At 37.3% G+C, this 12,876-nt stretch overlaps 1 protein-coding gene across 1 annotated transcript in view; it reads left to right on the top strand.

The window, feature by feature from the left end:
- Positions 1-12,876, top strand: part of CNGA3 (cyclic nucleotide gated channel subunit alpha 3) — a 50,743-nt gene that overhangs the window by 18,191 nt on the left and 19,676 nt on the right. Inside the window, exon 2 of the mRNA XM_031964156.1 lies at positions 6,287-6,400. Coding sequence (XP_031820016.1) covers positions 6,287-6,400 — 114 coding nt within the window. The remainder of the gene's footprint in view (positions 1-6,286; positions 6,401-12,876) is intronic.

Below are 12,876 nucleotides of genomic sequence, written 5' to 3'. Positions count from 1 at the left end.
GACAGAAGATAGAATATTATGTATGAGGAACATTATGCCAGTAAATAGATCAGTTTGGCTGGGAATAGAGAATAGAAATAGGGGAGTCATATGAATTAAGTCTAGAAAGGTAGTTTGGAGTCAGATTGGCTACAAATGCAAAGCTGTAGAATTTGCATTTTATTTTAAAGGCAACAGGGAACCATTAAAGATTCTTGAGCAAGGGAGGTGATATGATGATATAGATCAAACAAGTCTCTGCTTGGATATCTCAAGCAACAGGGAATTCACTGTCTAAGGAAACAGCTCATTCCCATTTGAGGACAACTCTTGTTGCTGGAAGTAGTTTTATATTGTTAGGAATATATTAACAAGGTGCTCAAGTGATTAGAGGGCTGAATTTAGAAGGTCAGGAAGCTCTACGTTTGAGTTCTGCTTTTGGGACATACCAGTTTTATGATGTCACTTAACTTCTTGTTACCCTCTACAGGCAACTCTCAAAGAGTATAAGTTGTAGAGAATGTGTGGAACTGTAACTGTGGGGGGATTTTTCATGCTAGGAGTTCCCTTACATTGAAGACATTCCAGAGGTTCAGGTTTAAAAAATAATAACAATAATAATCACATCATCATTATAAAACTATCCTCTACTAATGGTACCCATCATTTGTAATGGTCCAGGACCTTTGAGCAACCTGAGAGATAGTCCTTTCCTTAACACTTTGTTTGATGAGATAAATTTGGCTCTTCCAGTATAAAGAAATATGACTTTAAGTCTGCTCCTCATTTCATTGATGGGAACTAGGCAGGAGCAGAAATCTCTTGTGAACTGCAGACTGAGATAATGTTGATGTAGGTTGAACACCTAAGTTCTCCAGAATTCTTTGTGACATTTATCTCTGACTCATGTCTCCCTTATCTTCCTGACTTGAAACTGCTTGTTAGCTGCTAGTATCTTGTGACAGGCAATTACAACAATTTTCTGTCTTTTTCCTTGGCTTTATGGATAATTGAGATGACTTGGGAAATGTGCCCCCTGTCTCCTTTCTGTAGCAAATATTATTACCAAGAGTATGTCTTATAGCAGACCTGTGGAGTGAGAGAGATTCTTGCCTGCTACCTAGATCTTGTTACTGCCTTGTTAAAAAAGGATGATGAGGTTGGAATAGGCCACATGACAGTTAATTCAACTTGCCTGGGCTTCTGAAGTCGAACAGAATGAAATTTCAGTCCCCCAGAGACTACTGCCTGGATGATTCTTAATCTGTCTGATGAAACCTGGGCCCCAGGAGGTTTTAGCAGGAAGGTAAAGAAAAAAAAAAAAAAAAAAAAAGATTCACAAACACATTGATCTGATTTTTGACTCTTCTACACAAAAGTTTTTTTTTAAGTGGATTTTCACTTGCATCCAGACTGGTTGTCATCCAGGGGAAGCAAAACCCCTGAAAGTGTCATTCCCATCACCACCACCACCACCACCAACAACAACAACAATAGTGGTCAATAACTGCCATCTCTGGAACAGGGAAATCCAAAACCCCCAAAACAACAGTGTCCCTCATACCCCAGTCTTTGTTTCTAGCCCCATGGCCATCACTTAGTAGAACCAGCTTAGCTGAAAAGGGTCCCACCATTCCTAACACTACCATCTGCTGACCAACTGCCACTAGAAATCAGGTGAGCCCAAGAGCCCTGGGAACAGAGGCATAGCCTCTCATGCTTCCCCCTACACCAGACCATGGACTTAGTGTCAAATCTAGCTCCCATACCTATCTTCTGGGGAGTCATGCCTGAGACTGTGGGGCCATCGGACTTATAGTTAAGAAGGCTGTTTGAGCCTAATTCGTCCCCATGACTTCCAGCAAAGACTTTATTTTTTTTTATTATAGCTTTCAGTTTACAAGATATATGAATGGGTAATTTTTCAGCATTGACAATTGCAAAACCTTTTGTTCCAATTTTTCCCCTTCTTCCCCCCACTCCACCCCCAGATGGCAGGTAGACCAATACATGTTAAATATGTTAAAGTATATGCTAAATACAATATATGTGTACATATCCATACAGTTATTTTGCTGCACAAGAAGAATCGGACTTTGAAATAATGTACAATAACCTGTGAAGAAAATCAAAAAATGCAAGCAAACAAAAACAGAGGGATTGGGAATGGTATGTTGTGGTTCACACTCATTTCCCAGAGTTCTTCCGTCCAGCAAAGACTTTAGCACCAAACCAAATGATCATGAAGAAATCTAAATGGAAACTAGAGTAAATACTCTCATCCAGCCTAGCACAAAAAGACAGTCACAAACTTCTGAGCAATAGGAAAGGAGTCCTATTAAAAAAGCCAGTGTGAGCATGGGCATATAAGACAAAAGCCAGTCCATAAAGACCAGAGATACTTCAAAGACAACTGAAAACTTCTGAATTGTGTGGCTTGAGGTGGAAGACCAAGAAGGCTGTCAAAAACCCATAGTGTTCTGACAACAGATGCAGGCTGGGAATTGGAAGATGACCAGATCTGGTCATCCAAAAGACTCTTAAAATCCATAGCACTTTAACTGGAGATAAGCTAGATTTCCTTGAAGAATCAGATGATCCTGGAAAGGACCCAAAACTTAACAATACTTTAAGCACAGACATATACATCAACCTAAATTGAAGTCAGAAGCAGGACTGACCGCCTTTGTCAAGAGTATAGAAGGGAGGATTAATATGACCCTGACACAAAGTTCAATTAAGGAACTGAGGTTGGATATATAAATAAACATAATACAACATTGACTATGATAAAGGAATATTATGGTTCCATATACACCCAAGAAGCCAACCTAGAAAAAGAGAATTACAAGCTATTGTAGCCTTGGAGCCTCAGAGAAAATAAAATAGTTTGGCCAAAATGAAACAAGAGATGAAAAATGAAATTATACTACAAGATAAGAATATAAAATATTCTTATAGAATAAGAAAATAAAATAGTCCTATAAAATAAAAATACTGAAGGAAAGAATTAGGAGATGAATAATTCAGAACAGAAGCTGGTAAACCTCAGCCACGTATCAAAGTCCCTGAAAAATGAGATTAGATAAATAGAAATCAATGACTTTTTAAGATGAGACTTATTAGAACAAAATCCAAAGATTAAGAAAAAGAAAATATAAGGCATCTGTTTTTAAAATCAACTGACCCAGAAAACTCAGCAAGGGGAGATAATTTAAGAATCAGATTTACTGAAAACCAAAATTACCTCTGGCTATCTTTCCTGACTAATTCCTATATCTAGAACTCTTTCCATCTTCATCTCCACCTCCTGGTTCCCCTAACTTCCTTCAAATCTCAACTAGACTAACACTTTCTGCAAGATGCCTATCCCCTGGATGTGGCTCTTTTCAACAACCAGGTGATTCAGACTAGTTCCAACATCCCTGTGATGGAGAAAGCTATCTGCACCCAGAGCAAGGACTGTGGGAACTGAAGATGGATCACAACATAGTATTTTACTTTTTTGTTGTTGCTTGCTTGCTTTTTCCTTTCTTTCTCATGTTCCCTCTTTTGATCTGATTTTTCTTGTGCAGCATGATAAATGTACACATATGTATAGAAGAATTGAACATGTTGAGCCTATATTGAATTACTTGTCTAAGGGAGGAGGTGAGGGAAAGGGAGGGAGAAAAAAATTTTGGAACACAAAGTTTTGCAAGTGTGAATGTTGAAAATTATCTATGCATGTATTTTGAAACTAAAAAATACTAAAAAAAAAAAAAAAAAAAAAAAAAAGCCTAATCAAATCCAGTCTCAGACACTTACTACCTGTATAACTCTGGGCAAGTCACATAATACTGTTTGCCTCAGTTTCCCCATTTGCAGAATGAGCAGGAGAAGGAAATAACAAACCACCCCAAAAAGGATTTGGAAAAGTCGAACACCACTGAAGAAAAAAAAAACACCTAAACACAATAATAACCCTTAGTTGACATAAGAAAGTTAGGAAGAGACTGTTGTGAGGAAGTCAAGGAGTATTGGTCGGTCAACGTGGACATGTATGGCAGACAACTAGAGATTCAGGACTAGAGCACAAAAGAGAGATAATCTATAGATTTGGGCATCATATGGCTAGAGCCGATAGATGAACTCATGGGAATTGATAAATTCGCTGAGAAAGTGAAGAAAGAGAAGAGGACTCAGGACAAAGCCAGGCAAAAGGCGCTAGAACATCTCCATCTCCAAGCATTCCCATACATTGCCCCCATTCGGGAAATTCTCTTCCCATCACTGCTTCTTCGCTTTCCTGGCTTCCTATGAGACTCAAATAAAGCCCCACCTTCTTTCTGCAAGAAGTCTTTCCCAGGCCTCCTTAATCTAAGTGTCTTCCCTACGAGTCTAGTCCCACTTTATCTCATACATTGCATTTCCAAAGGAGGATGTAAGCTCCATGAGAGCAAGGACTCCTTTGTTTTGTTTTGTTGTGGGGAGAGCAGGGAAGACGATCTTTGTTTTCCCATCGTTTAGCGGAGCGTCTGGCACTTAGTGGCCGCTCTGATAAGCACTGCGTGGCTGATTCAATTTAATTTAACGTAAAATAGTCAGGCAGTATGGAGACACACGTTAAAAAATAAAAATAAAGCCGCATTACACAATCCTTGTCTGCTGGGCACTAAGGTTCTAGTGGGTGAGAGAGGGAAGTGATACTACATTTCGGGGGAAAGGAAATGACACGCTCAGTACTCAGTAGGTATTCACTGATTGTAAGAATGAGGTCCGGTGCACTTCACTCTCAGGACTGCTACAAAGAGGAACTTCACAGATATGTGCTGGGTTATGGTGTGAGCAGAGGAACAAAAGGTGACAAATATTGTAGGATAAGAAAGGAGGGTGATGGGAGGAGGGCAAGGGGCGTCGATCTAATTACCTGCTCTCTGCTTTTGCCAGTCTATGGAATGTAACCCCAAACCCTTTGGGTTCCTCTTCCCTAACTTTCACCTTTTGATAAGGCTATTCTTAAATCTAGTTCTTGACTCCAAGCCTATCAGTATAGCCCTATGTCCCTCTGCCTTTCCGACTTAAGAAAATCTTAAGAATGGAAAATAATATTAGAAAGGAAACTACTTAGTCAGATGCTAAAGTAAGTAAGGGGATGGACACTAGTGTAAAAAAACTATTTCAGTCCCAATGGATCGTAGTAGTGCCTCTGTGTGTGAGAGTGTGTACACACATATACATGTTGTCTTCATCACTAGTAGTGTCATTTTATAACTGTCACCATCAAAAGCTACCGATTTATTGACAACGAGTGTATGCCATATGTCTTACAAAAAGCCCTGGCATTTAGGGAGCTTATAGACTCCCACTACCAACACTGACAAAGATTGACATAGAAAGGACTTGACAAACAGTAGATTCAAATTTAATTAGCACATTTTCAGACATAATAGGAGCATTAAATTGTTTTGCTTGACTTATCTGTTACAATAGAGAGTGAATTCATGGGTGATGATAGAGATTTTTTAAAAATAAAAGTTAATGAACTATATAAATTTATAAAAAGAGTCATCATTGTTGAATCATTTTCAGTCATATCCAATTACTTGTGATCCCATTTGAGGTTTTCTTGGTAAGGATATTTAGAGTGGTTTGCTATTTCCTTCTCCAGACCATTTTATAGCTGAGAAAATTAAGTCAACAGGGTGACTTTCCCAGTTTCTGACATCTAGTAAATATCTGAGGCCAGATTTGAACTCAAGAGGGTGAGTCTCCCTGATTTTCAGTCATTCTTTATTTATTATTCTTTCAGTATTCTATACCCCTATCATAGGGGTACCATTTAGCTACCCCTATAATAGACTAGGTAATAATGACATATAGACAGGAAAAAAAAAAAAAAAAAAAAAAAAAACACTGAACCGCAATATGATTAAACATTAAAGTATTTCACATTCCAAGTCAAGGCTAGATATATTTCCAAATCAAGGAATATAAGTAAAACATTACTAGAGTTTCTTATAAAGAGCTCCTGAATTCAGTGAAGACTGTAAAGGCTCCAGAAATTTGTTTTCACTCAGCCCATGATGTACGAGCAGCATTTCCACTCACCAGAATCATGGTGGGCCAGACACTAAACAGACATGTGTGATTCCCAGAAGGAAGGACTTGACCTGCATGTGAATTGATTTAGTTCTGAGTCCAGGATTCCCAATGGTGCTATTCCTTGTGGCTCTAGCTGGGTATCTGGTCACCCCTATTCCTGTCTGCATTTCAGGAGATGATGAATTCATAATCAAATCAGCTTGTTACACGTTTTATTTCACAGGGCTCATTCCCCATGTGAGGACTCATCATCAGAACTTCAGCAAGTGATTACCATGGAGACCAGAGCTCCGTCTGAATCCCAGCAAAGTTCTTTCACAAGCCAAAGGCCAGCCAGGTAACAGAGGGAATAATATTGCTCATCCTACATGAAAAGCAAACATCCTGGGGGAAAAAATGTAGTGGAGAAGGGTGAAGAGTTAGAATTCTACCTTTGAGTGATTTTATCTTGGTCCAAATGTTGTTGCTGTTTGTCCTTTGTTCTCAAAGAGGACCATAATATCAAGAAAATGATGCTGTGGCATGCAAGTGAGTTGGATTTAAGTGAGGGAGGAGTGTGCAAAGTCAGCAGCCTTAGTTTCTCCTCCAGAGCCATCTGTATCCAGTGGTCAGATATAGCTCAGGACAATTGGTAATGGCTCCGGATGCAGCAGGAGATCCTGGTCTTTTTAAACTAAAAACTTTAACAGGTCTCAGTGTGACTGAGGCAAAGTTTTATCAGTGATTAAGGCTGGGTAAGAAATGAGGCAAAGAACATGTTTAACCTATATTGGATTGTTTGAGGTCTAGGGGAAAGGGGAGGGGGAGGTAGAAAAATTTGGAACACAAGGTTTTGTGAGGGTGGATGCTGAAAACTACATATATTTTGCATATATTTTGAAAATAAAAAGCTATTATTAAAAAAAGAAATGAGGCAAAAAATGTCCTGTTTTACCTAGTCAAAAACATAAAAATTTTAATACAAGAGGGGAATAAAACTTTGAAAGGACCAAGCTGAATTTGTATAGTAAAAAGTATAAAAGCTTGGGCTTGGAAACATTTGTAAAAAGTGAGCTTAATTAGAGTAGAGCTCTTTCCATTATTAACAATAACAATTAGACTTACTATAGATGGCCAATTGGTGAATAACAGTGGAGTGATAAAGGATGAAAACATGGAAAAAATTAACTGGCCAGATAAGAGATGACTAAACTATCTAAAAGGAAAGCATGCCTTTTTGGAGTATTTCGTGATACATTTCTTTCTTTTTTTGTGAAGCAGTTGGGGTTAAGTGACTCATCTAGGGTCACACAACTAGTAAAAAAAATTTGTGTGAGGCTGGATTTGAACTGAAGTCCTTCTGCATCCAGAGCTAGTACTTTAGCCATTGTACCACTTAGTTGTTGCCATGATATAATTCTTGAAGCCATACTACAAGACTTTTGCAAAGACCATTAAACTAGAACAATGATTCCATTGCCAGTATCTGTGTAGTCTCTTATTAATATCTCATTCCACGCCTTCCTACCCCCATAAAAATAATCTATATCTATGTCTAAAATATACTAAGTACTTTGTTGTTCATAATTATTTTTATTAAATATATAATAAATTTTTTCAAGAGAAGTATCATGGCATTAGAGAGAGGAGTATCTCTAGAGCCAAAAAGACCTGCATTTAAGTTTTCTCTCTGACAAACATTACCTGTAACACCCTGGGCAAGTCATTTTCCCTCTAAATGCCCTAGAATTTTTTTCATTCATTTCATTAAGTACCAGCTGTGTACCAACCACTATATTTGGGCCCTGGGGATAAAAAGAAAACAAAACAGTCTTGTTTGCCCTCAAGAACATTATGTTTTATTCTATACACATATAAAACCTTTCCTATCATGTAGTCATTTTAGTCTTGACCTATCTTTTGTGACCCCATTTAGGGTTTTCTTGGCAAAGATACTAGAGTGGTTTGCCATTTCTTTATCTGGCTCATTTTACAGATGAAGAACTGAGGTAAACAGTGTGAAGTGATTTGCCCAGGGTCATTTAATAAAGTATCTAAGGCTGAATTTGAGCTCAGGTTTTCCCGACTCCTGGCATAGCCCTCTATGCATTGTGTCACCAAGTTGTCCCCATATATACAGCTAACTAAATGAAAAATATGTATATAGTGAAGACAAAATAATTGGAGGAAGAAGGGAGTAGTGACTGCAGAAAATCATGAAGAAGTCAGGTAGGAGCTTTGAAGGGAAGCTGTCTGAGTGAGAAATGGGTGCCTTTCAGGAATGGAGAATAGAATGTTACATGTGTAAGGAAAAGCAAATTGGCCAATTTGTCTAGAAAGTAGAATGATTGAAGAGGAATAATGTGTTATAAGCCTAGGAAAGGCAAACTGGAAGCAGTTTATAAAGGATTTTCAAAGGTGCTTGTATTTTATCCTAGAAATTCCAATAAGGACCTACAATAGATTTTTTTTGAATAGATGAATAGTGTGATTAGACCTAGGCTTCAGAATTCACTTTGACTATTGAATTGAAGTTGCATTGAATCAAAAAGACTAAGTGAGAAGTTTTACAAAAGTTCAGGCAAGAGATGATGAGGATCTGAACAATGATGATAGTTATGTAAGAAAAGAAAAAGCAATGAATGAGAAAATGCTGTTGAGGATAAAGCCTTGACTATGTCTTGGGAGGATAAGGAAAAATTAGCAGTGAGGTTATAAATCTAGGTGACTAGAAGAGTGTCAGTGTGCTCAATAGTAATCAGGAAGTTAGGAAAATGAATAGTTTGGGAAGGACCTCAAAACCAAGAGTGATATTTGGGACAAAGAACAATTTTATTTTGGACATGTTAATTTGAGATGCCTATGGGATATCCAGTGGAAAATATCCAACAGACAGTTGGTGTTGTGGGATGGAATTCAGACACATGCTAATCAAATTTGTGAATAACAAAAAGCTAGGAAAAATTGCTAAGTTACTGGATGATAGAATCAGAATAGAAAAATATCTCAATAGGCTAGACTGATCTCCCAAATCTGATAGGAAGGAATTTAATAGACATAACATATAATCTTCCAATTGGATTTTTAAAAATTGACTCCATATACACATCAAATTGGGGAAGTATGACTAGATTTAGCAATATTGGTCTTAAATGCTTCCCCCTCCCCATCATTCATTTCCATTGTTCTCCAGCTCTTCATGTTAGAAAAGGCAAGAAAGTACATTTCTCTGTGCTTTCCTTGGTTTCTTTCCATTCACTTAAAAATATGATTTTTCAGGTATATGAATCAACTAAGCCCCTATCATTAAGAACAGGACACCACCCCTCACCTACCACCCACCTCACCCCAAGGCCTTGAGGCAGATCCCTAATGAAAGTGAACATTCTTGTTATCCAGGAATGAAAGTGATATAAGGTGCCAATCATTGCTTGGTTGTCATTCAAACTAAGCAAATGATTATCAAGACTGGACACATTAGGCAGGAATAATAGATCACTAACCATCAAGCTTATCTGGAAGATGAGGTATGAGTATAGTTGTAAGAGTTTACTAGAGACTAATATTTCTTCAATGTAGACACTGTTTGAAGGGTGGACAGATGCATCTGTGGGCTCTATATATGTAAGCGTTAGCTGCTACTACTGAATTAGTAAAATTAGTTAATATTTAATGCCCACAAATCCATAGTCTCTAAACAATGACCTATTAGGTGTCAAAATTCAGAATTTTTTGACAATGAGTCTGTCTACAGATTTCAGCATCCTAGAACACAGGTAATAAAGAAGTCAAATATATTACCCAAGAGTCCCCAAATCTGGGGTTGACTGAACTACAAGATAGTTTCAAGATGCACCAGGCTCTTAATGGTCAGTGTTAAGGATGCTGGGATATTATTTTTTTAAAGATTGATTGTTTTATTTATTATACAGACTTAGGAAAGTGATGGAGGTTAATGAAACTTAAACTTAAAAGTGATGCTGGGATATTATACTCCGTTCTGATGGTATTTCCATAATTCAAACGTAATTTGACTGAGAGTAGACCCTTCTGAAACTGGCTGTTCACTAATGTGACAAATAACCAGTATTGATGTCGCTCTAGAAGATGGCTCAGATCAACTCAGTGTTGCACATGAGTTTAAGGAGATATCAACAGGATAAGCCACCATTCTCTGGTTGAACAAGTCTTAAAATACCAAATTATAAACTTTTGCAAATCCAATAGCATAACCCAATATTTGTGCAGGTTGAACAGGGTCTGGAATGCTATTCCCCATTCATCAAACTGTCTTCACTGAAGGGTTATATATCTTTCAGTAGGTCAATTTGGTGTCTATACTTATTGTTTCTTCCTCTCACAAACAGGTCCATCCGGTTGGGTATTATGGTACAATAAAAGGATCATTAGCTTAGGACCTGGGTTTCTGAAGGAGTCCATCTTACTTATGTGATTTTGACCTATTTGTCCCGGTTTCTTTATCTAGAAAATGAAGGGGTTGATTTAGACAACCTCTGAGTTCCCTTCTAGCTCTAGATGTATATTCAAAGAGACTTCTCTTGGATAATAATAGTATTTAAGACCCCATAGTTACAGTAGAATAGTAATTCTCTATTCTTCTTTTTAATGAATAGCATTGAGGCTCTATTGCCTATTATCATACATATGTTAGTGGTGCCCTAATAAAAGCTACTTTAGCCCAAAGTATGGAATACTCAGAGTAAAAGTCAATTATCTTGGTAGTGCCTGAGGGCCAATTTTACACTAGAAATTAAAGTTTGAAATTATGTTAATTGAAGACCAAGAATTAATCAATGAACAGGTATTTTTAAAATGTCTATTTACTATGTGTCAAGCACTGTACTAGGGCTGTGATACAAAGATAAAAATGAATAATCCCTATTCTCAAGGAGCTTACATTAATGAGAGAAGACAGTAGGTAAATAAATAAATGTATATGAAATAAATACAAGGTAAATTTTTTGAGGGGGAAGGCAGTAGGTAAGGAAGGCAACACAGGAAAGAACATGCTATAGAAAGTGGCACTTGAGCATAATATAAAAAGAAAAAAATTCTAAGAGGCAAAGGTGAGGAAGAAGTACATGAGGTGGGTGGGCATAGTTAGTACAAAGGTACAGAGACAGAGGTTAAGATACAGCTGTAGAGATCAAGGAACAGCAAAAAGACCAGTTTATCTGGATTGTAGAATTTCAAAAGGAAATAATGTAGAATTAAGACAGGAGGATAAATTTAGGACTAGATGGTGAAGAGCTTTCAAAATCAAATAGAGAAACATATTTAATCCTAAAAGCAGTTGGAGCCACTGAAGTTTTCTGTTTAGAGCAATAATATGGGTGAACTTGAAAAAAAGAAAAGAAAAGAAAATCACTTAGGTAGCTTTCTGAAAGATGAATTGGAAAGGGGAGAGACGTGAGGCAGGAAAAGCAATCAGGAGGCTATTTTGTAATAGTCCAGGACAAAGATGATGAAACCCTGACGGAGATGGGGACTGTGTGAAGAAGGAAACCTAACTATGGATATTCTGGAGGTAGAAAGACAAGATTTGTCATGTGGGTTGAAGGAGAATTAGGCTTCTAGGATAAAGCCAAGATTGCAAACCTTGATAGCTCCTTTACCTAACTAGTTGAGGTATCTAGAAGATGGTCGTTGCTCCCAGGTATTCCACCCTATTTGCCTCAGTTTCCTCATCTGGAAAATGAGCTAGAGATGTTAAATGGCCAACTACTCCAGTATCTTTTTCAATAAAACCCTAAATAGGTTGGAAAGCATCTCTCTAGCTTGCCTCTCTCATCCTTGTCCATTTTTATTGTCTCTTTTGCCCTGAGGTCTATAGACCTTTTGCCTGGTAAGCTAGCAGAGCATCCTGCAGCTCTGATATTAACACCCTGGAAGGACAAAAAAGGATAGTCAGGGATATACTGGTAATGTTTAATAACTGACTTACTAGAGGAAAAAATTTCACATACTATCTTTTTAAGTTTAATATGCATTATTGAAATTTTCTCCTATATTTTTTATGTCTAGACAATTCATATACTCAAATCCTGATTTTTAGTGTTTTCCAATTTCTGAGGTATAAATGCTCACACTGAAAGTTTAAGAAATGGAACTAGGGTGGACCAGAGACCATATCTATGTCAAAGTGAGAATAAAATGATAAATGTGGAAATATGTTTAGAAGAATTGCACATATTTAACCTATATTTGATTGTTTGCTGTCTTGCAGGGGTTGGGGGTGAAGAGATGGAGCAGAAAGGAGAAAAATTTGGAGCACAGGGTTTTGCAGGAATGAATGTAGAAAACTATCTTTGTATGTATTTTGAAAAATAAAAAGATATAATAATTTTTAAAAATAAAGTGAGGGCAAAGTGTCAAAATTTACCAAAAATTCTTTTAAAATCTGTTCAAAATTCCTCCTCTTTTCAGTTTTTGTTGTGATTCAGTTGTTTTCAGTCATGTCTAATTCTTAATGATTCTATTCATGGTTTTCTTGGCAAAGATACTGGAGTGATTTTTTATCTCCTTCTCCAATTCATTTTACAGATAAGAAAACTGAGGCAAACAGTGTTAAGTGATTTGCTCAAGGTCATACAGCTACTGAGTATCTGAGACCAGATTTGAATTCAGAGTCTTCCTGACCTCAAGCCTGATACTCTATATCACCTAGCTGTCCCTTCCTCTTTTTAATACCATATCTTTTTTTTTTATTATAGCTTTTTATTTACAAGATATATGCATGGGTAATTTTTCAGCATTGACAATTGCAAAACCTTTTGTTCCAGTTTTTCCCCTCCTTCCCCTCACCCCCTCCCC

Source organism: Sarcophilus harrisii, chromosome 3, assembly GCF_902635505.1.
Source record: "Sarcophilus harrisii chromosome 3, mSarHar1.11, whole genome shotgun sequence".
Taxonomy (NCBI): domain Eukaryota; kingdom Metazoa; phylum Chordata; class Mammalia; order Dasyuromorphia; family Dasyuridae; genus Sarcophilus; species Sarcophilus harrisii.
Note: the sequence above shows the minus strand (reverse complement) of the source record. Positions and strands in the feature narration are given on the sequence as shown.